Source organism: Vipera berus (assembly GCF_964194415.1).
Source record: "Vipera berus genome assembly, chromosome: 8".
In the NCBI taxonomy this organism is placed as follows: domain Eukaryota; kingdom Metazoa; phylum Chordata; class Lepidosauria; order Squamata; family Viperidae; genus Vipera; species Vipera berus.
In genome coordinates this window covers 9,784,619-9,811,636 of record NC_138211.1, presented here as the reverse complement: position 1 = coordinate 9,811,636, position 27,018 = coordinate 9,784,619, and the positions used below count along the sequence as shown (strand labels likewise).

At 42.1% G+C, this 27,018-nt stretch overlaps 1 protein-coding gene across 4 annotated transcripts in view; it reads left to right on the top strand.

Annotated features, from left to right (window-relative positions):
- MSANTD2 (Myb/SANT DNA binding domain containing 2) overlaps nucleotides 1–27,018 on the top strand; it is a gene marked incomplete at its 5' end in the record, with an annotated part of 71,562 nt that overhangs the window by 10,347 nt on the left and 34,197 nt on the right. For 3 of the 4 annotated variants that reach the window (XM_081333872.1, XM_081333874.1, XM_081333873.1), the window contains 2 exons: nucleotides 1,524–1,584; nucleotides 3,186–5,592. The exons of the other annotated variant lie outside the window; for it this stretch is intronic. In XM_081333872.1, coding sequence (XP_081189998.1) covers nucleotides 1,524–1,584; nucleotides 3,186–4,038 — 914 coding nt within the window. In that variant the 3' untranslated portion in view covers nucleotides 4,039–5,592. Of the gene's footprint in view, nucleotides 1–1,523; nucleotides 1,585–3,185; nucleotides 5,593–27,018 lie in introns of those variants that run through there. 4 annotated transcript variants of the gene reach the window in all.

Here is a 27,018-nt window from a genome sequence, read left to right as displayed (position 1 = left end):
ATTTCTCATTTGCATGATGATGTCATTATCCATTGCAATCTGTCCGTAATATCAAAAGTCCTTTCCAGTACAACACAATAAAATATGTTTTCACTCCTTTATAGTCTTTTTATTGTTTATTGTTCCAATTAACAGCCGCCATACGAATATTCAGACATACTGTTTTTGTTTTGTTCTTTAATATTAATTGGTGTTAGTTAATTGGTGTATGGTAGAAATTTGGCCTTTGACCTCTTGCTATTTTATAAGGGAGCCCCTCAGGCAGTCACTTATGCCATGGTCACTTCACAAATGCATTATTCCAATGTGCTTACGTGGGGCTGACCTTGAAGACCACCCAGGACCTATAGCTGCATGAAAATGTAGTGGCATGAGCAGTGATAGGCACCACTCCATGTGCTCATGTGTCACCACTGCTACACCAACTTCATCGGAATACTGGTTGTGGATGGGCTGCTGTGGTCATGTGATCTTCATGTTCAGTGACAGTTTCCCAGCCAGTCGTGCAATGCCTCATTCTCCCTCTCCTTCCTCGCAGCAGCAGCAGCAACTCACCTGCCTGCTGGGAAGGGAAGGGAGATTCTTGATACTCCCTGCCAGATTCCCATAAGGAATCTCAATGGGGAAGCTGGCAGGAAGTTAGAAGTTACTTCTCCCACTGCTTTTTTACCCGCCCTTAGTCATTATGTTTCTTTGTTTAGGTAAGGAAATATCTCTGAAACAATGACCCAGCAGGACCCGGGTTGTGTAGTTTCCTGTAAAGCCCTGTACAGCATAGGGCCTGTCTATATGATAGATCACTTTTCTCCAACCTTTTCAACCTACTCAGTATGTTCCAACAGAGTGGGTACATTCCAGTCCCTTTGCTAAATGTTGCCATGTTGTGGGTTCCTGGAACTCCCCCAGAGATAAGGATGGTGCCCTCTCTCCTAGGGCTGCAGAAGGCTTTGCAAACCTGGTTTTGGTCCTAGGTGCGCGGTTGATGTTTAATAGTTTTTTCAGCAGCCCGTCTTGCATTGTTTTGCCATGTATTAGATCAGCGGTCCCCAACCTTTGCACCTTGGTGGCCCAGCTGGGGGAGGGGAAGAGGGGAACCGGACCACGCAAGTGGTGGGCTGGCACACATGTGCATGCGCAGGTCGCCTTGTGCGAGTGGCGGGTCAGCATGCACCTGGCCACTGCTCACCTGGCCCAGTTCTGAATAGGCCCCAGCCCCAGCAGTAGGCTGCAGCCCAGGGGTTGGGGACCCCTGTATTAGATTACTATAGCTGTTTTTATGTTTTTCCTAGTTTTGTATGCCCCCCAGAGTCCACTGGAGTTGTGCAGTGAAATAAAGTTCTAATCGGACATGACTGGACAGGGGAAACCTTTACATTTTTTAAATGCATACATAAATAATAAACTACAGTGGCTCTTGCATTCATACTGAAATTGGTCACCATTATAATCTGGATATAATTGCATTTTTAAAGTAGCAAGGTTCCGTTACTATGGATTATTTTAACCTCTGCCTTACCTTTTAGATGAAATGCCTGCAGTGAAGAAATCACTGAAGATAAAACAGGAATCTTCAGAAGATTCTCAGTAAGTAATTTGAATAATGTTCTGCCTGTAAATTAAGACTCTGAAACTACCACTTTTCCAAGGGTAATGTAACAGACTCAGTTTTTCCAGCTGAACCAGACTGAAATACAAACTTGGGCTGTATCTCCTTGGAAAGTTGCAGTAACTCTGCATGTATATTATGAGTGGCTGTGCAATGTATGGGCGGTGTTTGTACTGCCCTGTTTATATCAGCAGTGTCCTGAATGCAGGAACTATAAAAGCCTAGCCAGATGTCTCATTGGATAGACAGAATAGGTCAGGAGGAGATTAAGCTGAGAGTAAGTTTCCATAAAGGGATGCGGTGGCTCAGTGGGTTAGGACGCTGAGCTTGTCGATCAGAAGGTCGGCAGTTTGGCGGGTCAAATCCCGAGTGCCGCGTAACAGAGTGAGCGCCTGTTACTCGTCCCAGCTTCTGCCAACCTAGCAGTTCGAAAGCACGTAAAAATGCAAGTAGAAAAATAGGGACCACTCCGGTGGGAAGGTAACAGCGTTCCATGCGCCTTTGGCGTCTAGTCATGCCAGCCACATGACCACGGAGACATCCTCGGACAAGCGCTGGCTCTTCGGCTTTGAAACGGAGATGAGCACCGGCCCCTAGAGTCAGAAACGACTAGCACGCATTTACCTTTACCTTTACCTTTTTAAGTTTCCATAGCTTCCACTTTCCATAGTGGAGACTTTAACCTGCATTTTCCTGGTCTTAATTGAACTCCTTAATCACTACAATGGTTCTTTCTATAAGATTGTGCTTTGTTAGTAGTTGCATTAGATACAAACATGTAGAAATCCCTATCACTTCTCAGGATGTAAGTAGTCCTCAATTTACTACTGGCTGCTTAGTGATCATTCAAAATTTCAACGGATTCCCCCCAAAAAGATACTTACAACCCAGATCTGAAGTTCCAATGGTACTTCCCCCTCCCCCCAATGGTCACATGACTGCACTTTGGGTGCTCAGCAACATGGCCACATTTACAGCCGTTTGCAGCGTCCCGCTATCATGTGACCATTATACAGTGGCAAAATGGTGCCATAACGAATCACAGGGCTCGCTTAACGGCTGTGGCGTTTTGCTTAACAGCTGCAGGGTTTGCTTAACAACCATCGCAAAAAAGGTGGTGAAATTGGACTGACGGTTGCAGCCTATGACCATAATCGGCAGGCTCCATTACGGTCATAACTCAAGGAATACCTGTATTTGCCACACAGCATTCACGATGACATTGCCTTAAAAAAAAAATCAGACCGCTGCTTCAATTTGCTCCACATCAACCATACGGACAGTTAGCTTCTCTCCTGTTTTCAGTCCTTCCTGTCCGAAACTAGAGAGGTCAGAAATGGAATTGGTTCCATTTTGCAGGCAAAGTATAGGCTCAGTGTGAGTTACCCCTTTGCTCCGTGCTACAAGGGTTGCAAGACACTATTGTGATTTATTTTTTTAAGCAACCATTTGTCCTTAGCATCTGATAGGCCTATTTACCTCCATTGGCCTTTGGTGATTGCGTCTTTTTCTTCTTCTGAACTTCTTAATTGCCTGCCTTAAAACTTAGTCCTCTTGTGTTCTTTTTTTTTATTTAAAGGAAGTGCGACCTAATGCAGAATATTGTACAGATCTTGGAATCCGTCCAGTTAAAATGGGAACTCTTTCAGAGTTGGGCGGACTTTTCTCGGCTACACCTTTCTAACAAACTGGCTATATTTGGGATTGGCTATAATACACGGTGGAAGGAGGACATCCGTTACCACTACGCTGAGATCAGTTCCCAAGTTCCCCTTGGCAAGCGACTCCGGGAATATTTCAACTCGGAGAAGCCCGAGGGCAGGATCATCATGACCAGAGTCCAGAAAATGAACTGGAAGAATGTCTATTACAAATTCTTAGAGATTACTATTAGCGAAGCCAGATGCCTAGAGTTACACATGGAAATTGACTGGATCCCCATCGCTCACTCCAAGCCAACGGGTGGAAATATTGTCCAGTATCTATTGCCTGGAGGCATTCCAAAGAGCCCTGGTCTGTATGCCATCGGCTACGAAGATTGTCACGAGAAGCCAGCATCTCCTGATCAGGAGAGCATCAGCCAGCAGCCCGGAAACGAAACTCTGGGAGGAAGCGAAACGCCCTTGTCGCAAGCGTCCCTCAAAGTGGAGATGGAGCCCGCCAGAATCATCTATTGTTACCTGGGCATCGCCGAGGTCAGGACTCTCCAGCAGTGCTTGTTTTTACATTTTCAGGCCAACACCAAAACCTTCAGCAAAGAGTGGGTTGGAATCAATGGATTTTTATCACAGAATTGTATCGTGGACCCGGGAATTTCGCCCAAGTCTATTTATATTAAATTTGTAGAAGTAGAAAGGGACTTCCTTTCCGCTGGCTCTTTGGTGGAGTGCCTGGAAAAAGCCATTGGATACCCCTTGAAATTTAACAACTGACTCTCATCCTTCATAAGGATCAGGACCGTGTAAGTATCACCTGTGGCATTTTGGGCATCTGATTAGTACAAGACTGGGCAAAATCAGATGCTCTAACCGAACTGAAATGAGAGAGACACTTCTAGGGGCTTTTTTTTACAAAAGTGTATCTCAAGTCAGTCCAATATGCTGTTTACTTCCTTGGGCCAGTCGACTGGTTTTATAAAGAAAAGGGACTTTCAAAGGGAGCATTGTAAATATGACAACTATTGGTACATTCCACGTTGGATGAACGTACATGTTAAATTTCATATGAAAAAGCTGTTTTCCACAATGTCTCATTTTTTTACACATGTGTCTCAAGTGTGATTACGGTTATGTAATAAATAAGCAATAGATAATGAGTGTCAACCCAGTCACACAAGACTGTTTTCCAGTGCCACCACCGTCAGCACCCCTTGTATATAATTTAGCATTTCAGTTTCCTTACCCATCAAGTGTTCTTACAATTTTCAACCAGTGTTGCCTGCAAAAAACCTCTCTTTCTGTGATGTACCCCACTTTTACTAGTAGTGTTGCCATATCACCTCTTTTATTTTGGTTTTTGTTTTGTTTACATTAAAATCATCCGTGGCCTTTTAAGAAATATTTAGTTAACCTCTGTGTGGCAGTTAAAAGTAACTTGGCCGCTGGGAAGCATTTGATCAAATCATGCTTTTATCAAATACAATCAAAGCTTTGAGAAAGAGGTGGGTGTGGGTGGGGAACTGGGGAGTTATGGACCAGGGGAGTAAGCATTTTTAATGCCTCATTAAAATGTTCCGATATAAATCCCATTGCGCTGCTGGCTAGTGCCAGGTTTTTTTTTATTTTGTTTTTTACAAACCTCATTGATCAGTGGAAGTTGTGACATACAATGAATGTGTCAGTCCAAATAAAAACAAACAAATGTGGATTTTCAGAAATGTGTTTCTTGCCTGATTGTATCTTTATGAAGATGTGTACTGGCATTTTTTAAAAGTGTTTTATTTATTATACATATTTTTTAATTATTTTGAATGTCTGTATATTCATATGTTAGCACTGTCTTCAGAAGAAAAAAAAAAGCCCTCAGGATGGCTTATCTTGCAAAATCCGTACAGTATTATATGAATAAATAATAGCAAATATAACATTTCCTAATAAAAATACAACGTTCTGTATACAAGATTATTTTCCATCTGCTTGCTGAAGGATCCTCATAATTTTGCAAGTTTGCGGATGCTTCATTGGAGAAAGCACTATCAGGATCAATCTGTGATCTTGAGCGTGCTATTTTAGCTCCCCCAAGATGGTCACATTTGTGCAACACGATCATCCCAAATTCTGAAAAGAAAAAAAAAACAACGCTCCTTGTTCACCATCAATACCGTTGGACCTGACCAACTTGGTTTTTTCGCTTGCAGGAAAAAGTTTAGCTTACTCTCCGAACCAGATTCCCGCTTGGCGACTGCCAATAAAGTCAACTTATCATAAGCCAACTCTTTGACTCCTAATTTCAAAGTTAGAATTCCCATTTTGAAAATGACGCTAAATGTTTCCTTCAAAGCCAGGTCCCCATTTCAGAAAGTTGCCCTCGCCCTTGAAAGAATTAAGATGTAGGGAAGGGGTGTTCTAGAATGATCAGTGACCTGATCGTGGAAAAAGTCACACAGGATCCACATAAACAGGCAGACAAGGGTTTGGCAGTTTGCAGAATTCCGCCATAGCAGCAGCTTACCTGAAAATAGTTTTTGGGGTGGGGTGGGGGGGGGAGGGAGGGATTGGGGTTTGAAGAGTTGCTGTCTGAGCTTGTGTGTAATTACGTCACTTTTTCGCTAACAGGATATATGATCAGTTCAATGCTCGGGTTTTGCAGTACTAAGTACCGGTAGGTGATAACATGAGCTCACCTGGATGGGGAGGATCACTGTTTCTGAAAATAAAAGCCCATTTTGTGATTTATCTCTTATTTTATGTGTCTACCCAGTGAAATCCAGAAGGGGTTGAGGAATTCCTTATTATAACAAAAGTGCACAAAGATAAAATTCAGAATCTCGTCTCTTATCTCACCTGCCTCTTTCCAAGTGGAGGGCTTTCCAGTGAAGGTTTAACATTTGTTCTTTGACTGTACAGGTAATCCTCGACTTACAGCCACAACTTAGCCCACAATGTATGTTGCTAAGCGAGACAGCTGTTAAGGGAGCTTTACCCCATTTTACAACCTTTCCTGCCACAGTTTTTAAGTGAATCACTGCAGCTGTTAAATTGGTAATGTTAAGTGTAACTGGCTTCCCCGATTTTCTTTGCTTGCCAGAAGATCACAGAAGGGAATCACACGATCCCGGGACACTGTGACCGTCATAAATATGAACCAGTTGCCAAGCATCTGTATTCTGATCACATGACCATGGGGATGCTGTAAAGGTCATAACTGAAAAACAAGTCATGTGTCCCTTTTCCCAGTGCCGTTGTAACTTTGAACGGTCACTAAACGAACTCGTAAATCGGGGAGTCCCTGTGTTCAAACTTTGGAAACTTCACGGAAAGCTCTCTTAGTTTCTGCCAGCAGGGGGCGACGTGCAACAAAGAATTCCAGGTTCTTCCAAATGCCAACTTTTTAAAAAGAATCCAAACTACTTATTCCCTTAATAATACTAACAGCTGATCTGCTTCACTCTGGAAAGCAAAATGGGGGCTCTCTCCCGAGAAGGAAAAAGGCAGGACTTTCCCTAAGCTGATCCAAAGAAATATTAATAGAAGAAATGTTGAAAATACGATGGTGACGTTTGCATATTTACTAAAACCCTGTGATTTGTGCAAAAGGAAAGAGAAAAGGAAAAGGGATCGAGGAGAAAATCCATGTGGTTGCTAAGAGACGACAGCGTGATGGCACATAAGCATTATTGATCGAGATTTGCAAGATTTTGTTTATTAACCCACCCAAAAAAAAAACAACAAAAGACCAAGCAGGCTGACTAGAATTAGTTGGAGTGAATGGAATGGAGTTTTCTAGAAAAGGGCACGGTTGGTTAAACTCTGAACAACTTTCTGAGGCTCCATTGCAACATTCTTGGCAGATTTGGAAGTGATGTCTTTGTAGCACACGTGTCAGGGTTCAGAAGCAATGGAACAGGCAACCCTGGGTACATTAAGGTGGTATAATGTCTCCCCCCGCTCCCCTATTTTTGGAAAAAAGGGATGCTGCCTCGATCGGCAGTTGTGTTTCCTGAGATTTTGAGAGGCACGAAACTTCTGCTTCAAAGTCTGTGGCCAAGATCACCGCCAGGTATGCTAGCAAATCAGGATATCTACGGGGATTCTCAACCATCCAAGTCATGTTTGTCCCCAGAACTGCTTTTCAAAAGGCAAATGGACTTTCTTGGGGGATTTTTTTCTTCTTTGAAACGTTTTCTTTGAAAATGTTATAAAGGGTGGGGGGGGACCCAAAAGAAAGTCCAGTTGCCTTTTGAACCTTCTTTGAAAACATTTCGCTTCTCATTCAAGAAGCTTCTTCAGTTCTGATCAAATGGTGGAGAATAGAAGGATTTATATTCCGTGCAGTCATCTGGTCCTTAGCATGCTGAAGGTCGAGCGTAAGAAATCGGGAGCTATAGGAGAGCGGGCATCCAAAGCTTGTGACAACATGCCATCTCCTTTGATGTGACTAATGTGAGAAACCTCTACACATGTTGCACTTTTTTTTTGGTGTGTGTGCTTTCAAGGCTGCTGTCTCCAGGTGACTGCCTGAACGGCAACTTTCTTGGTAAAGTTTTCCAAAATTGGTTTGCCATTGCCTCCTTCCTAGGGCTGAGAAAGAGGGACTGGCTCAAGGCCAAAAACTCACAGCCTCTTTAGTTTCTAGCCTGGTGCCTGCCTTCTCCAATACACCAGACGGGCTCTGTTATCAATAGCTGTAGCATTCGGAAATTGCTTGGTAGCGCTTCTCGCAAATAACAGGCGAAAAGTGAACATTCCAGAATGTTTCATGCAGTTTTATTCTTTGTATTTATTGTACCTGTTTTCACTGTTGTTTTAATGACTGGCCCTGGACCAAAATTAAACAAGTTGCTTTGTAGGTGAGGTGAGCAGTCTCCAATTTTTTATAATACAAATATATATGTGTTGTGTGTGTGTGTGTGTGTGTGTGTATTTGTATATATAAAAATTTGGAGCTGGAAGAAACATTAAAAATGCTAATCTATTTTACACACATACACAAACATGTATATGTAGGTATAGGTGTAGGTATATGTGTATATCACTCTCTCTCTCTCTCTCTCTCTCTCTCTCTCTCTCTCTCTCTCTCTCTCTCTCTCTCTCTCTCTCTCTCTCTCTCTCTCTCTCTCTCTCTCTCTCTCTCTCTCTCTCTCTCTCTCTCTCTCTATCTCAGCCAGTGGGGCAGTGATGCTATAATGCCTTTAAAAGGGATCGGTTTTGAAGCCCTATATAAATCCCACCCATTTCAAGGGCATTCTAGCATCACTGCTTCACTGGCTGGGTAACCTCTCTCAATATAGAAAAAGTATCACTCCAGCTACAACCCCCCCTCCCCCAAAAAACACCCACTCCCAAGGGGAAATCTGCCAGTGACTTGACTTGTTTGAAGGCAGTTTTTCTGCATGTGTGGAGCACAGCATGCTAACCAGAATACGATAGAACTGGGAATGCCTCAGCACCACAGTTTCCCTTCTGAATCGAGATCTTCAAGAACTCTTTGACAGGGAGGATTGAGAATGACATGCTGTAGATTACTGAGCATGGGTCCCTGCAGTTCTAATCTGCCCATATTTGGAGATTTGGTTAAATCCTGATTTAAGAACATGTTAAATTTGTTACTCTGCTGTCCAAATCTGATTAGTCTGGAAGCTGGAAGCAGACATTGGCTGCTTTCGTTCAGAGGTTAACTTCTCCATCTATTACTTATCTCAGCAGAACACTGAAAGGGGGACTAAATCTGTTACTTTTCTAAGTATGGGGTGGGGGGGGACTTAAATGAAGTCACGTGAGGATTACCAGAGATACAGTATTTGCATCAAAAGAAACTCCAATTTTTGTTTTCTGTCTTGTGATTCATTTCTTGACGGGTGTGTCATTATTCCAAGGTTAGCTAATGAATAGATTAGCTCTTCTAATGCTTCTTCCAGGTGTTTTGGACTACAAACCCCATAACCTAAGAACCATGAGCAGTTGGAGGTTAGGGGTAATGTGCATTGGACTCTCCGTAAAGAAAGAAGCTCTAACACCTGGCCAATGCTAATGGGAGCTGCAGTTTGAAAGATTTGGAGGGAAGCTGGATGAACTTCCAACTGGCCAACCTGGACTGAGGATGGGGGTTTTTAATATTGTTTTAATTTATTGGTTTTAGTAATTAATTATGGGGCTTTGTAATTTAATTCTTTTTTAATATTTGTATTACTGTTTTTTATAGCTGTTTTATTGTTGTGAGTTGCCCTGAGTCCTTCGGGAGATAGGGCAGCATAAAAGTCCAATAAATAAATAAATAAATAAATAAATAAATAAATAAATAAATAAATAAATAAATAAATAAATAAATAAATAAATAAAAGAAACTTAGTCAGAATGGCTTCAAAATATAGCCTTTAAAATATAACCGACAGCAGTTATTTTTTATATATACACACAACCCAAAAGACTTGTGTTCAACTAGAAAAGGGGTAGGAAAGTTACCAGCCCAGGTTGTATTCTTTACATTGCTTCATAATAGCTGGGTTCACATAGATGAAGCCAAGTCCTTATTGTTGAGCTCAACCCTAGGTGACTGTACAACAGATCCACGGATGTATTTTGGAACCGTTCTGAAGTAGCTTCCCACTACCCTTTCTGCAAGGTGTATTTATTTATGAGATTTACAGACTGTCCTAACTTGTTATAGTTCCAAGCAGCTTATATGCAGTAATACAACAATAGTGTCAATGCAGTAACATTGGATGCTCCTGCTCATTGCGGCCATTTTTACTTTGCTTTTAATGTGCTTTTTCTTCTGTTTAGAAATTAGGTGTTGAAGTGGGGGTGGGGTGAATGGCTGGGCTCAGCTAGCCATAATAATAATGCTGCTCTGTGGGAACTCAAGGCCGCAAACCGATAACGTTTCGGCGGGCTGAGGAGCTGGGGAGAGAGCCCGCGCTCCCGGCTAATTGGAGAATGTGATTTATGACTGCTTTCTAGGGGTGGGACTTGCAATTTGTTACTTTGTATCTGGGCGAAGGGAATGTAGTTTTGGGATCAACTGTGTAGTGCCGATACTTTGTTTCCTGAATAAAATGTTCTCTAAGGAAGAATTCTTACCTTGAAGTTCTTTACTGGGTTTCATCTATCGGATCCGTGACAAATAGAAGATACAGTAAAATACTGTATCTGAATTGGATCATCAAAAAACGTTTAGAAAAATCTGTCATTGAAAAAAAAAAACTTTACAGAGGAATCTTTCACCCACTCTGATCCAGGCCTGATCAGAGCTAAATTTTAAGAATTCATTTATATAGAGGCATTTGGGTTGTGGGGGGGGGGGGGGGAGGAATGCCTATTTAAATGAACTTTTGGGAAGGGGATGGTATTCTGGAGGGCATGGAATGATGGTTTGTTTTCAAACCTTGCTGAGGTTTTGATGAATTGGTGTTGGAAGCTTGTGGATGCAGGAACTTTTTCTTCTAGTTAACTACAGACTGAATTTCAAAATAACTTTGAAGACAGATATTCTCCCCCCCACCCCAATAGATCAATCTTTCTCAACCTTGGCAACATTAAAGCCAGGAATTGTCTTAAAGTTGCCAAGGTTGGGAAAAAAACACGAAGCTACAACACTCTTCCCTTATTTCTAGCTTAGTCGATTCTATGAGCCGACCGGTATGGTTCCTAAGCCATGCTTTCTTGCTTACCAAATGAATCCCACCAATTGTGGCGTAGCTGTGAAATCGCCAATCTATCCGTTTTCTTCTTTGATGTATATTACCCATTTTCGTTCGTTTGTTTTCCCTGGCTGAAGAGCTCTGATGAACCGCAAAGCTCCCTAACAGGTCTGTATGTCGTTTTCCCATCTGGGCTTCATGGTCTCAGCGCCCAAGCCAACTTCTCCTGCAGCAGCATCAGTCTTTGCATTGATTTAGATCGGGGATGTCCAATCTTGGCCACTTTAAGACCTGCGGACTTCAACTCCCAGAATTTCCCCAGCCAGCCATGCTGGCTGGGGAATTCTGGGAGTTGAAGTCCACAAGTCTTACTGTAGCCGAGATTGGACCGCCTTGAGTTAGATGAGGGGGTCCTCAACCTTGGCAACTTGTGGACTTCAACTCCCAGAATTCCTCAGCCACCTGCTGGCTGAGGAATTCTGGGAGTTGAAGTCCACAAGTCTTGAAAGTTGCCAAGGTTGAGGACTCCCGAGTTAGAAGTTTGGATATAAATAACCACGTCAAATCAAAAACTGATTTAAAAAAATCTGATCTAAAAACTTATCTATTCGAACAAGCCGGCCTGGTCTGATGGGTTTGGGGTTTTAACATTATTTTTAACTAACTTACTACATTGGGCATAATCATTTAACTTTAAATCTTGTATCCTGTATTCTTATTTTTATTGCCCTGTACACCGCCCTGAGTCCTTCGGGAGAAGGGCGGTATATAAATTAAATCAAATAAATAAATAAATAAATAAATAAATAAATAAATAAATAAATAAATAAATAAATAAATAAATAAAAGCCACCCTGCACAACGGAATTCCCAACTGCCCCTCTCCAGCCCTGCCTCGCTCTCCCCTCCCCGCCCCGTCCTCCCCAGCCCCTCTGTCTTCACCTGTGGGGGCAACGCCCCTCCCCTTTTCCACCTGATAGGTCCGCCCCTCCCCCTCGCTCCGGGGCTCCTCCCCCTACGCCACCTGCTGGGCACGCCCCACCTGGAGAGCTCCTCCCCCGCCTTCCTTCGCGCTCGCGGGCTCCGGCAGCTGCACCTGCTACTCCGGCTTTCTCCTCCGGGCGAGCGGGACGAGCGCTGCGCCCCGGCTCTTTCTCCGGGGTGGGGAGCCGGCGCAATGGAGCCGTTGGCGTTGGCGCTCGGGATAGCGGCTCTGCTGGGTGAGTGAGGGGCTGCCAAGAGGGGGAGGAGGAGGAGGAGGAGGAGGAGGAGGAGGAGGAGGAGGAGGAGGGCGGCCGGGCGGGGGGGGGGCTTGGGTTGGGGAGTAAAGCGCCGATCCTTTACCCGTCGCGGCTTGCGATCCTGAGTATTCAGTCGAGGAAGGAGGAAAGCGGAGGTGGGTGGGATGCTCGGAGTTTTCTCCCGCGGGAGTTTCTTGAGGTTGCAAACTTCGCAGGTCGGCGCCCCCTTGGGAGGCAAGTCCTGTTGAGAGTAACCTAGGAGTAACCTAGGATCAGTCTACAAAGACCCCGGTGGGGAGAGGAGGAGGAGGAGGAGGCGGCAGCTGGGAAGGGCGGACGAGGGGAATTGCGCGGGTTTAGCCGCTGCCACTGAACAAGGGAGGGGTGATGGGCTCTGGGCAATTGAGGAGGAGGGGGCTGCTGGAAAAATTGGGGAGCTGGGTTGGGGTGTTCTCCACCTGGTTGATTGAGGGAAAGGCCCCTCCCGAATCCTGGCTAGCGACTGTCAGCCCAAGCAAAAAGACTCTGGATTAGCAACGCGTGAGAAGGCGCAGCTGGGTTGGCGCTGGGACGCTATCGCCCGTCCTTTTAAGTTCCCAACTTAGGGGCGCAGCCTTTGCCTGCCCGGGGTGTGTATGTGTATGTCACTATAATCACACAGAGCCTGAGCGCCCCCCCCCCAGCTGTTCACCCCGTTGTTCCCCCCCCCCCCCGTCGCTAGATATGGGCAACATGGTTTGCAGGAGAAAGCTAACTTTGTGGAGCATTTCTTCAGGTATAGGCTAATTGGGCAACCTGCTTTGGTTTCTGCGGAACCCAGTTAGACCCGCTGTAGTCCTGCGTAAGTTCGCCGCTTTGCCTTCCTAGTCCTTTTTATTATTATTTTGCTTTTCCATCAGCACCGGCGGAGTTCTCATAAGCACATCGGCTAGGAATAGTCTTAACGGAGGAGTTGACAATCGCTGCTTTGCAAACGTAACGTGTCTGGCCGAAGATCCTTAAACGAAGATGCCAGCTTCTCTGGCACTTCTAGAGTTGGACCTCAGGCCGTGGGGGTGGGGGGGTGGGGGGAAGGCACTCACATGATCGCCTAAAAGAAGGGATGGGTGATGAACCAGTGGCCTCTGTGAGTAGCCAAACTGGCACGATTGAGCGTTTCCATGATCTAAAGTGGCCTCATTCGCTTATCTATTTCAGTAAGCAGTTGGCTAAATATACTCATAGTTACAGGTGCTGGAATTATTGTGTTCTTTAGAGATTTGTTTTCCCTTCCCTAAAAAAAAACCCCAGAAACAGTGTTTCTTCCCAGGCAATTTAAAGCATGTCGTTCATCAGCCTATTAAACCCGGGTATTAAAATTATCTACCTGCCCTGCCAACTTCGATAATAATTTATCTGGAATGAAAGGCTGATTCCTATCTCCCTTTCTTTGCTTTCCCCTTCCTGCTTTATATGGAGAAATCAACAAAGACCACCCCTTACATCATGGATTCTTTTTCTGCGATGTCCCCAGATCCTGCATAGCAATCAAGAATGTTTGTTTTAATCCAGTTGGTTTGCCTTTTAATAAGAAAAAACAAAAACAAAACATGCATCCGTTAGTAATAGACTTTTCAGATGAAAGGTCCCCAGAATTCCAGGCATTGTGGAATTATTTCATTTTCTTCTTCTTCTTTTAGCCTGAATTTTCTCTGGTAGGTTTGTAGATGGAAGAAAGTCATGTCTACTAATCATGTGGAAGAAAAGGTTGAGGGCACAGTGACTGTGTGAAAACCTTGGAGATACTATGCCAGGTTCTGCAGATCCCATGAATGGTGATCTGCTAGGAAAGTACAATGTGAAAAGTATAACCTTTCAAGTATTGGACTTTGGAAACCCATTTTCAAGTCCTCTCCCCCCCCCCCACACCATCCCTCTACATTGTGGAGCGCTCTTAGTAACTTTTAGCCAGTCACTCTGTTTCACTCCAAGTTACCTAACCTATTTTGGGAAGTAACATTAGAGGAGAACTCAGTCATTGAGCAGATTGCCTTGAGTCCTCAGAAGAATTGTGGAAGGTAAATGCAAATAGGTTCAGGACTGTATAGGTTGGAAATATGCCGAAGAAGCCTTCAACCTGCAGTGGATAAACCAGGGGTCTTCAAACTTGGCAACTTTAAGACTGGCTGAGGAATTCTGGGAGTTGAAGTCCACAAGTCTTAAAGTTGCCAAGGTTGAAGACCCCTGGGATAGACAATGGCTAAAATGATGATGATGATGACGACGACGATGTGCAATAGATAATAAGGTTTGAGCCATCTATGGATTCTAAGGGATAGGGTTCGGTGAGGGTAAGGGGACAAGAAAAGAAATGTCCTCAACATTGAGGCAAACTCTTAACACTTGCTCTTAACTGAGATCCTTGGGTTATCATTAGCCTGACCTTCAGTCAGAAGGGCCAAGTGGTGTGAGGCATATGGGAGTTGTAGTCCAGGCTATCTGGAGAGCACCAGTTTGCTTCCTCCTGCGTTCCAACTCTTTACAAGCTTCCCGGTTTTGGAGAGTGAAAATGGGGCACCCACTTTAAAGCTGGCTTGGCTTTCTGCCTTTGTGAACCAGGGCTCTTTCATGCACCTTTGTTTGTTCTGTTAAAACTTGGACTGTAAACTCTTCATTTGGGCACAACTGATAATCTCTGTCAAACATTGTTCAAATGCCAGAAATGTTTGAGCTAATAATATCGTGAAAATTTTCTGTGAAACCAGGATTTCTTCTTAAACGAGATATTCCTGTGGTCGGATTGAGGACTGCAATTGGCCCATCAATCCTGGTTGTCCGAGAAAACCCAGTGAGTGGGGAAGAGACAATGGTTTTCACAGCTTGTGCATAAGGGTGAGGATGGAAAGGGCTACATTTGATGCACTACGTGGCTTTTGAATCTGTTGAATCCTGGACTCATTTAGAGTGTTGAATATATGTCAGTGGCGCTTCTACAAGTCCCTGCTTGTTGTGGCAGGGCTAGCATCCTATTATTATTTTTTGGTGAGAAAAATACAGTATTAAAAAAATTGTGACATTTGGTGACCACCTAAGGAGATCTCCATAGGGATGTGGGTAACAGACCCTGATCTGTGTCTACCAGTAAAGCTTTAGAAGAGAAAGCACCTTGGGTGCCCTACAAAGGTCAGAGGTTCTGGGAGAAACAGAATTCAGACCAAGATGGTCTCTGTTCCTTGTCTTCCCTGTTGTACATTGTTGATGAAGAGCGAGGTTTTTGTAGAACAGCAAAACCTGCTAAGTAAAGCTGCATCGCTTTTTAAAAAGTCAATAACACTGTTGAATATTGGGGGAAAAAATCTTTCAAGCTCCCAGGTGAGAGTTCATTTTTACTGTTTATATCCAAATAATATCTCCAAGACTTTAGACTAGAAAAGTTCAAAGTTGCATGCTGGTATTATTATTATTATTATTATTATTATTATTATTATTATTATTATTATTATTATTATTATTATTATTATTATTATTATTGTTGTTGTTGTTGTTGTTGTTGTTGTTGTTGTTGTTGTTGTTGTTATTATTATTATTATTATTAATTAAAAAACCTCACTGGAGTCAATATGTTTAACCAGACCACAGTGTCTCAACTCAGTCCCCAATGTGAGAATTCAACTTGGCCCCGATGAAGGCTACTTCTCTACAGAACGATAATTTCTAAGGTGCTAGAGTGCTAATCATAACCTCTTTGATGCTAATATTTTCTCACTTGTCTTTCTGAATCAGTCTGCAATGCTTTGATGAAGGGAAATGTGAAAAGTGAGATGGACTTGCATCTAAGGCTTCAGCATAATAATAATAATAATAATAATAATAATAATAATAATAATAATAATAATAATAATAATAATAATAATATGATGATGATGATGATGATGATGATGATGATGGAAGGAACCTTGGAGGTCATCTAGTCCAACCCTATACCATTTCAGACAAATGGCTGTCCAGTCTCTTCTTAAAAACTTCCAGTGTCGGAGCATTCACAGCTTCTGGATGCAGGTTATCCCACTGATTAATTGTTCTCACTGACAGGAAATTTCTCCTTAGTTCTAGGTTGCTTCTCTCTTTGATTAGTTCCCATCCGTTGCTTCTTGTCCTGCCTTCGGGTGCTTTGGAGAATAGCTTGACTCCCTCTTCTTTGTGGAAGCCCCTGAGACATTGAAACGCTGCTATCATGTCTCCCCTCGTCCTTCTCTTCATTAAACTAGACATACCTAATTTCAACAACTCTTCCTTATACGTTTTAGCCTCCAGTCTAGCAGGCCTATAGCTTGTAAAAAGGTCTGCTAAGCTCTGAAGAAGAATAACCAGGATGGAAATGATGACTTAAGTCTATAGCTTGACAAATGGTCTGTTAAGATCTAAAGAAGGATGACCAGGATGGAAAAGATGACTTGGTGGGCATGGGGTTATTTGAGCTCCAGAACCCTGTTCTCATAAATATTAAATCTAGAAGGATCTTAGGCATGTTCCTAAATAATTTGAATGAAGTCATGTGCCTTTGGTTAGTGCTGTAATATCCTAACATCTTTACTTCTCTCTCTCTTTCCCACCCCCCAAGTCCTACATGATCAAGAATATTACAAGTCAGAGTTCTGAGACTTGGTATAACTGCTTCCGTGTAAAGGAAGTCATTTGTGTGTGTGTGTGTGTGTGATAGCTTTCAAAGGAAATGAATGCAATGACGCTCTAAGTCATGAGGCTGGGAACATGTTCTGTTTCTCCCAAGAGAATAGATTGGGTGGGCCCATGTTTTCACTTCTGGCTTGGATACCCAGGATCCTATAACAATATTCTTAACTGGGCAGAGGAAAGAACAAGGGGCAGCATCAAGAATATATAATTGACAAGTGGATAAATCCAGTTGTGTGTTATGTTTCTCCGTAAAAACAAAATTCTTGACCACACGGGCAATGCACTAACTAGACACCTTTGGTAAAGTAACTGAAATTGTATATTGGTATTTAATTTTTCTGATCCAGAAGTTCTATTCTTTTTCTCATTTCATGCGTATCATGTGAAAGAACAATCAATGCCGAGATGCTAAGAAGCTGCCTGTGGAGAGGGCAGGGAAGAAGCGGGGGTCTCCCAGCACTCTTAAAAATGAAAAAAGGACATAAAGGGAAAGAGTTGGACCACAACAGAAACAATCTATAAAGTTGTAACACAATAAATAGGAAATTTACTTCATCTACTTCTTTTATCCTGAGAATGAAATCTGAAGTGTCTTAGCCACTGGTCGGGATGAAACTCTTCTGTCCCACTTCTGTTCCACTTTCAGAACCGACTGTCTTCCGGGGATGAGAACGGTTCCACCTGTCACATGGAAGAATTAACTCAGAAGAAGATAATTTGGCTCTAAAAAAAAACTCCAGTGACAGGTTGCAGCCCTTACAAGGTAGACCAGACAGGTGTGGGGGCCTTTGAGGCTCTCTGAGCTTGGTTGGTTTCTTGCTGACATTTCATTAGGTAACTGGTTAGGTGCTAGTAATGATATTACCTAGTTTGGTAAGGAAACCTCTTCAAGGAAACAACCAAGCTCAGAGAGCACCATAGCCCGAGCTACACATAATTCGCCTTTATTACAACCGGATGAAATAATTCTACTTTGTTGTAAGGTTACATCAATGGAATCTTGTAAATCTGAAAGTACTTCTTTCCTCCTGTCCCCTTTACAGCCCCAAAACTAAACAGGGCCTCTTCTTCTGAGTCTTTTGCCCCACTCACATTCCAGCTATGGGCTAAACTGCCTTTTATCTGACTGTTCCTTTGTTTGCGATCATTTGCCCCATCTCATTCCCACATGTCCTTTCACCAGGTAACTGGGCGATGGAAGAAGGAAAAGCTTCCAACTGCTATCTGTCCAAAACTATCATCAGATCAGCTTCTGAGCCCTTGATGACCCTCTGATGGCCTTCCTGCTTGCCCTTCCATCTTTTAGGTCTCAGTTAATGCTCGCTGCCAATGGTAATAATTTGTGCCATGCTAATCAAGAGGATGGGTTCACGTACCCAGTAAACTACAATGTAGGATGTGGTTGTTACAGAAATCTTGTTCCACCTGGTTATAAGTCATGGTTGATGGATTAGTGTGGTGTATGAACTTGTATATCTGCTCTTGTATAGATTTTGGACCTTCAGTGAATCTGGAGAGAATATTGGCTATTAGCCGAAAAGGAGGGAAATTGGGGTGTTTCTGATATTCCTGTGAGCCAACCTATTAATATCATATTAAAGCAAGCGTGTCTCCCTTTTGGAAGAGTGAGAGTTAAAAGCCTTGTTTTGGGTATGAACGGAGAAGTCACTTTTTTCATTATTATTTTTTTAAACTCTCTCGAGTTTTAAAAGTTCCTCCTGCCCTAGGGTCGTGAGAAATATAACAAGGGACTTTCTCAACAAGCGTTCTGCTTAAGGCCAACTCATATCTGTTAATTTTATAAATAGTCACTACTCACAAACAAATGTTCCGCTTCTGTTGTCCCTACCCACCCACCCACCCACTTTGTACTGAAGCAGAATAGGAAATTCCCATTTTGACCGAGGAGAGCTAATAACAGATTTATCGGCTTAGAAGGATGGGAAGAAAAAGTGACTTTATCATTTGCTGCTTGGATGGCTTCTTACCCTGATCGGTGAAATTTGCACTTATTAATGTGCGTGTAACAGCAGAAATCCATCAAGTGGATGTCACAGCCAAGGGGGAAGCACACAGCACTCTCGCTTTAATTTTGTCTTGGTTTCATATTGTGTAAGCATCTTACTTTCACAGAGCAAGAGCACCAAATGAAATCCATCTTCATCCTTTAATTCCAAAACGTTTAATAGCTTAGGGGAGAGGAGGGGACATCTGATTGGAAACCTATGCTCAGGAATTACGTGAAATGCCCCAAATCCTATTTTTGAGATTTGTGTTTTTAGATTTTTATATGTTTAAATGATTAATGTCTGGTGGCTGCTGTTGTTTAATTATCTTTAGAAAAATAAAATAAAATAAAATAAAATAACGGAAGCTCGAAAATGTTTTTTGCTTAATGGGCTTTAATTCCTGCTGATGCTTTTCTTGTCTTTTTCTTCCTCTCTCATCTTTTTTCTAAATTTTCTAAAAAAAATTTTTTAAGGAGTGGATGTTTCTTCCTGTAAACTGAAATGAAGGGCAGTGTACGTATATATTTTAAAATGAGAGGAATGGGTAGGAGAAGCAAGGATGGTGAAGAATCCCTCTTGATAACTAGCACGGTCTGCTTTCTTCTTACATTATTGGGAGGTGGAAATTCAACGTATCTCTCACATAAGACTTTTTTAAATGTTCAGGGGAGACCAAACACATGCAATAGACGTGCAAACTAGGCCTCCGGTAACATCAGGAGGGGGGGTCCTTAAATTACTCCTGGCTTTGGGATTCAAAGTTGTATGAAAGGATGAGAAGTTGTTTATTTAGTACATTACTATTCCAGGATTGGATCTGGTTGGTCTGTGGGGAGATCAGAAAGGAATCCCAGGGTAACGGGCTAGAATGAGAAGTTTGAAAAGCTTTTTTTCAAAGAAGTTTGAAAAGGAGAAATTTCCTGACAGATAGAACAATCTGTGGAACGACTTGCCTCCAGAGGTTGTGGGTGCTCCAACACTGGAGGTTTTTTAAGAGACTGGACAGCCATTTGTCTGAAATGGTATAGGGTTTCCTGCTTGAGCAGGGGGATTGGACTAGATGACCTCCAAGGTCCCTTCCAACTCTGTTATTCTGTTATCCTGGGAAAAATCAAAAATTAATCCCTTCTGAATAATTTACAGGAAGCCCCCTGAAGCCAACCTCAACTCAGAGGAGGCTGAATATTTGTCAACCTTTCCTCCAGGAATAAAAGGGGACATTTCTCATTCTCCTTTTGGTTCTGTTCTTGCAGTGCCTTCTTGGTTCTTACGAGAAGATTCTCTAGGAGGAAGGTCAGGTGAGGAGGGATAGCACCCAGCTCCAAACTATAATTCCCAATTCTAGTTCAGCATCCTGCCCACTGAGATGCACGTTTCTCTCTGGTACCTAGATCAAGGTCAAGGAGATGAGAAGAGCTGTGACTGATCAGGTGCAGTTTTTTTGCCTATAGGATGCCCACAGCAACTGCTCTAGGGCATGGGTGCTGAATTAGCATTTGGAGACCTTCTATGTTCTTGTGTGCTGATGATGCATAATTGGCAAAGCTGACTTTGATTTTTGAAAGTGTCCTTGTACTTTTCCCACTGCCTTGGTCCTAGGCAGCAAAGACAGAAGATTTTGTGCCCTTGGGAAGATTAATCCAAGATTTTTAACTGGGATTGAAGAAGGAACAAGAAGGAAATAAAGCTTATTCTAAATGCACATGATGTATCAAATCTCTGTAAACCAGAATTTACCCCTTGATGAGCACAGGACTGCACAGATCTCCTTTCGTTTTTTTAATGAGATTTTCTAACTACATTTCTGATTATTTTCCAAGGCAAAAGCCCCAAGCAGCCAAAATTGCATCATAGCGCACCAAAGAACATTTAAAAACAAGATAATATTTTTAAAAAACCAAGATTCAATAAATAGATGACAAGGAAGGCTTCCAATATGTCAGCTCTTGAAAAGCAACAACAATAACAAGAATTCAGCATTCTTCTGAAATGAGCTAAGGAAGAGGCCAGAGGAAAAACCGGCTGACAAGTGGCCAATCAGAATTCAGAGCTACAACATAAAATGGTCCTCTATGCTTGGAGAATGTGCCATAGCTTCGTGTGTTTGCACAAATCGTTTTTCTATGTTGGGTGACTGAGATTGTGTCCAAGTTCCTAATCCTAGGTGGCAGCTTTATTACTAGACTATTACTAGACTTTTATAGCTAGACTATTCTCAGAGGATAAGTCTGTGATTGTTAATGTGATGCAATCTGGTGTTTCTTCAGGGGCATATTTGCTGGAGTGTGGCAAGGCAATTAAAAGCAGTGTGTGGTCTTGGGCTAGAAAAGATGGAACATCCCTACTTTTAGAACCGCCAAAACTGGAAAAAAAAAGAAACCAGGTGTGACTTTGGAAATGGAAGACACACGTTTTGTGTTTGATTTTGCCACCACACCTGGTAATTAGGTTATTCTCTGGGATCTGGTTCCCCTTGAAATGGATGTGTCAAGCAGGTTGCTAAAATCAGACAACTTCTTTTAATTCTGAACGTTTGCCCTGCCTTTGAATGAGATAACTACTGCAAAACAGCAGCCTGTATCTGTTCAGATGACAAATGCCCAGAGCTGAACAGAGATTTCTATCCACATGAGGTATTTATATCTAGACACAACTGGGCTGTGCAGTGAGAGAGATCCAGGCAAAAAATGCCATGGGTTTCCTTTAAGGCTCAACAGGAGGAAGATCGTTTTTCTTGGATCACATTTGGATCACACTGAGATGTTGAGTAGGCTGCCTCCTTAAATTGGGGGTGCAACCTTCTCCAACTATTCAAGGATTTGACATCAGAACATGTGTATAAATTGTTTTTCTTCTTGGATGTGTCTCTCCACTTTCTCCTGCCCACCAGCTAACCTTGTATTTTTCAACCTCTGCAATTTTAAGATGTGTGGACTTCAACACAAAGAATTCCCCAGTGCTGGCTGGGGAATTCAGTGGATTGAAGTCCACACATCTTACGTTACTGGCCTAACCATTGCACATGGCTAAAAGTCTGTCTGCTGCTTTCAATTTTCTTTGCTTCAAGGTGACAACTCTTTGCTAGAAAAGCAGAATAGCCTTATTACCTGTTATCAGGATGAGATGACTGCATTCTTTTGATCCTGAAGATCTCTTGCATATCTCAGCTGTCCCAGAAAGTGGCTAGAACAATCAGGCTTCAGGTTCTAGAGAGAGGCGAGATTCAGGTAGCAGGTTAGAAAAATCATTTTGAAAGTCAGAGTCGGTCATCCTTGGATCAGATTAATGGAAATGATGGAGAGGGTAGGTTGGTTGCTGGTGGCCTTCAGATAGAAGCCGGAAGTGTCAACGCTGCTAACATAGAATGTTTTTGATCTGACAACAGATGGAGATGCAACCATTTTCTTCTTTTGTTTTACTCTTAGAGTTAGAGCTAGATGATGCTGGGGGGAGGAATGTGCATGAGAGTTTAGCTAGACATAACAATACTGAACCTAGTGTGTGAACCAAGGTTATTGAAAAAAGAGATGATAAGAATTGGCGGCTGGAGAACTGGAGGGGAAGCCTGCATTTCAAACTACCGGTAATTGGAGAATGTGATTTATGACTGTCAACTGGAGGAGGGATACTATGTGTCCAGCAAAGGGGAATTTAAGGTTTTGGCTTCGATTATGTTAGTGCCAATGCTATGCTACTCAAATAAAGATTCTTTAAGGTGAACAATGCCTTGAAGTTCTTTGAAGAGTTTCATTCAGAATGCCATGCTTTGGTATCTTTATCTACAGTTTGTTTCTGTTACTCTTGTTCATAGTGAAATTATTGCAAAGTTCAGAAATTTAGAAGAATGCCTAGGTTTTTTTTCTCTTAGAAACTACAGTAAGCACAGCTAGCGTGAGACTTGTTTTTATTAGTAATATGTCTCCCTCGGCTTTTTCATTGACTCATGAGCATACCTTGCCCGCTCTCTAGAGTTAGAAACTCAAGTGCTCTTGATGCAAAGAAAGTCTCAGTGGAGTGTGATGTTTAAAAACTTTTATCTGAAATATTGGGAGCTAGGTTCCAAATCATTTGGGTGAAGTCTAAGCTCCTTCGGCCTCACTGAGTCTTCGGCGCTGATGCTAAAATGCACTGTCACCTTTGCAGATGAGAGCTTTGCAAATCCTGGTTCTCTCTGCAAGCTGGATTCAATGACCTAAATCCATGGATTTGCATTCCACCCTCCCCCCCCACCCGCCCACTGCCGAACAGCTACATACAATAATGGGTTTGATTTATTCGGCAAGATTAAATTTTAGTCTCTTGTGGGATTCACTGGCTACCCTCTTCTGACAGAAATTCATAAAGCATCATTCCCCTTTCCTGTAGCAGAGATACTTAATATATGCAAGGCAAGTTTACTTGTGGGAAAATGTTGATTTTGATCACGGTGGTCATTCCCGACTGCTGTGATTTCATTTTAAATTTCTTGGACTAAATGTGCACTGTAAGCGTAGAACTGCACTGGGTGTAACAGGTCCTCCTCATTTCTGTGCGAGCAAACTGCTTCACCATCTGACATAACTTTGAGCAAGTTATGGCCTTTAAATATGCTCTTAAAATATGCATGTTAATGGGCAGAATAGAGCATTTTTTCCCCTCTCTTCCTCAAAACTCTCGGTTCCTTTCTCAGGCCCAATGCCCCCGGTATAATTGCATTTTGGAAAATAAGATAAGGAGATGAATCGGTCCCACCAGAAATAAATACCACTTATCTTCACACAAAAATAATATTCTGCTAAAATTCAGGATTATTTTTTTTCTAGACAAGAAGTCTTTGTAACTTGCTCCAATAATCCTCTGACTCTTCTAGGGAATGTTTACAGTTTCTTGTCTTTCCCACTATGCTGGCTTCTTCATCCATCTTCTGGTATGCCTTATGAGAGCCTTCATGCCCTGGCACAGGGTAAAGATTTAATGGCTTTTAAACAGTTAGGTGGCTAATGCCTTAATTGGCTATAAAAATTAATCTTCTGTGGATGGGTTTATATAAAAACATGGCATGTGTCCAAGACAACAGAGCAATAAACATAAGATGGTGCCATAACAAGCTCTTAATTACATACATGGCACAAAAGAAGAATCCACTGACTCAGTAATTGATGTAAGGAAGCAGGTATTATTATTATTATTATTATTATTATTATTATTATTATTATTATTATTATTATTATTATTATTATTATTATTATTATTGCTGTATTGTTTTAATAGCCATTGACTTGCCTACCAGTTTGCCTACTGTCTAGGTTGAGCATCTTAATAATAATAATAATAATAATAATAATAATAATAATAATAATAATAATAATAAAAATAATAATAATAATAATAAAAATAATAAATTATTATTATTATTATTATTATTATTATTAATAATAATAATAATAATAATAATAATAATAATAATAATAATAATAATAATAATAATAATAATAAATGATGATGATTATGATGATATATAAAGTTGGAAGGGACTTTGGAGGTCATCTAGTCCAATCCACTGCTCAGGCAGGAAACCCTTTACCATTTCAGACAAATGGCTGTCCAGTCTCTTCTTAAAAACTTCCATTGTTGGAGCAGTTGCAGCTTCTGGAAGGCAAGTTGTTCCACCGGTTAATTTTCCTCACTGTTCAGAAGTTTCTTCTTAGTTCTAGGTTGCTTCTCTCCTTGATTAGTTTCCATCCATCTGAGAACCATTTGCAGAAATCCTATCTTCAAGGAGAACAAGAAGGGATAGAAGCTTGTCAAACAGAAGTCCAACCTAGATTTAAGGCAAAATTTCCTGACCGTTAGAACAATTAATCAGTAGAATGACTTGCCTCCAAATGTTATGGGTGCTTCATCACTGGAGGTTCTCAAGGAAAGATTTGTTTGTAATGGCATAGGGTCTCCTGCTGGAGCAGGGGGTTGGACTGGAAGACCTCCAAGGTCCCTTCCAACGCTGCTATTCTGTATTCCAGGGCTCCCCAAACCCCGGTCCGTGGGGCTGATCTCAGTTTTGTTGCTGCTGTTCAGATCACCAGCAGCAGGAAACCTATTATCTGCCTTTTGCTCCATAGCAAGCAATTTACTTTTGCTCCTGCTAATAGTGGAACCTGCTGTGCTGAAATTTTCTTCTGCATTTTCTTTTAATCTATTCCAATTCAGTTTGATGGGAGAAGGTGACTTTCAATTTTTTTTTCCTCTGAGGAGAAGAACATTTCAGTGAAATTCCTGGGTGAAATATGGGGCTTGCAGATCATGAGTGCCCCCCTTTTTAAATTTATATTACAATCCTTTCAGTGATGCTCATTGCTGGCTATCAATATATTCAGAGACCCTTTGATTCTTCCACACTATATATACTATAAGGGACGCGGTGGCTGAGTGGGTTAGGACGCTGAGCTTGTCAATCAGAAGGTCGGCAGTTTGGCGGGTCGAATCCCGAGTGCCGCATAGCAGAGTGAGCGCCTGTTACTCGTCCCAGCTTCTGCCAACCTAGCAGTTCGAAGGCACGTAAAAATGCAAGTAGAAAAATAGGGACCACTACGGTGGGAAGGTAACAGTGTTCCGTGCGCCTTTGGCGTCTAGTCATGCCGACCACATGACCACGGAGACGTCCTCGGACAAGCGCTGGCTCTTCGGCTTTGAAACAGAGATGAGCACCAGCCCCTAGAGTTGGAAACGACTAGCACGTATGTGCGGGGGAACCTTTACCTTTACCTTTATATATCCTATGATACATTCTTTTGTCTCCTCTAGGATGCTTTTAATGCAATACAATAAGATCTTCTTCAAAGTCTTATAGGCATCTCATTTCAAAATAGGAAGTTATTACCCCCTCTTGAGAGATCCACCTCTTTTTTATTTCTCATTGATGAAATATCAACAAAGTACATTGAAATATTAACTATTGACCCTTCTCATAAAAGAGCAATTGATCAATAGCCATAACTTTCAGAAAAGTTCTCTGACTAAAGATCGCATGACACCGCTTACATGTAGACGTACAGCACTAGTAGATGGATACTGGCTGTATCCTTGTTCACTCAGGGCAACATCAAGAGATGTTCAGGTGTATGAAATGGCCAGATCACAATCCATGCTGAAAACTTTGACATCCCTCAGACATGATGTTGATCTTGTATTGCCAGCTCAGATTTCCTGTTATATATATATATTCAAGTGCCTGGAGCTGCCTAAAGCTGGAGATATATTTTCTATTTAAATACAATAATCAAGTCTGAAGAATGTGAGTTTTTACTCCCTGGGTGACTCCACTGTCCTCTAATTCTATGATACATAACATCGGATACACCCAACGGATGTACATTCATCCTTGTGCCTTCCTCTGGCTTGTCTCCAGAAGTTGTGGGTGCTTCGTCACTGAAGATTTTTAAGAAGAGATTGGACAGCCATTTCTCTGAAATGGTATAGAGCTGTTCTGCTTGAGCAAGGAGTTGGACTAGAAGACTTCCAAGGTCCCTTGCAGCCAGTGGTGGGATTCAACCAGTTCATTACCAGTTTGGCAGAACCGGTAGCTAATTTTTTGTTGCCCAGGCCCAGAATGGACTTCCAGAAGCGGCATCCACACAGAGAACCGGTTGTTCACGTATTTGAATCCCACCACTGCTTGCAGCTCTGTATTTTGTACCATAGAGATCTCTTAGCTAGATCTTTGGCATGGGGAAACTGAAGCCATCCATTATGTTTGTTGTCCTTTCGGAGACTTTGTTCTATGGGAGTTTTGTGCCAACTGCAACCTGACCCAAGAACGAAACATGACTATCCAATTAGCCCTGATCTGTGTGCACACCATAACTGCTCAGCAGTATTTATTCAGTGAGGATAAAGAGGCATAGTCCATCTGAAGCCAAAGCTGGTCTAAACTATTCCTGGAATACTTTTAGGGGAGTGGAGCTATTGCTCAAGGACTAAACAAATTGATTTGAATATAAAGAATTCCTAATTTAGTTTCCAGTGTTCCTATTAGAAAGAGGGTTGCAGATACAGTGGCTGGGGAAAGAATCTGCCTGGTGATTAACGTCTCCTGCTTTTTTCAAATCCTGCCCTTTATATCATCGCTGTTTAGTTCCTCTGGTGAATTACAGGTAAACTTGTAACTAAGCCCCCCCCCAAAACTAAGCTTTTGCTGAGAAGGTGGAGAATTCG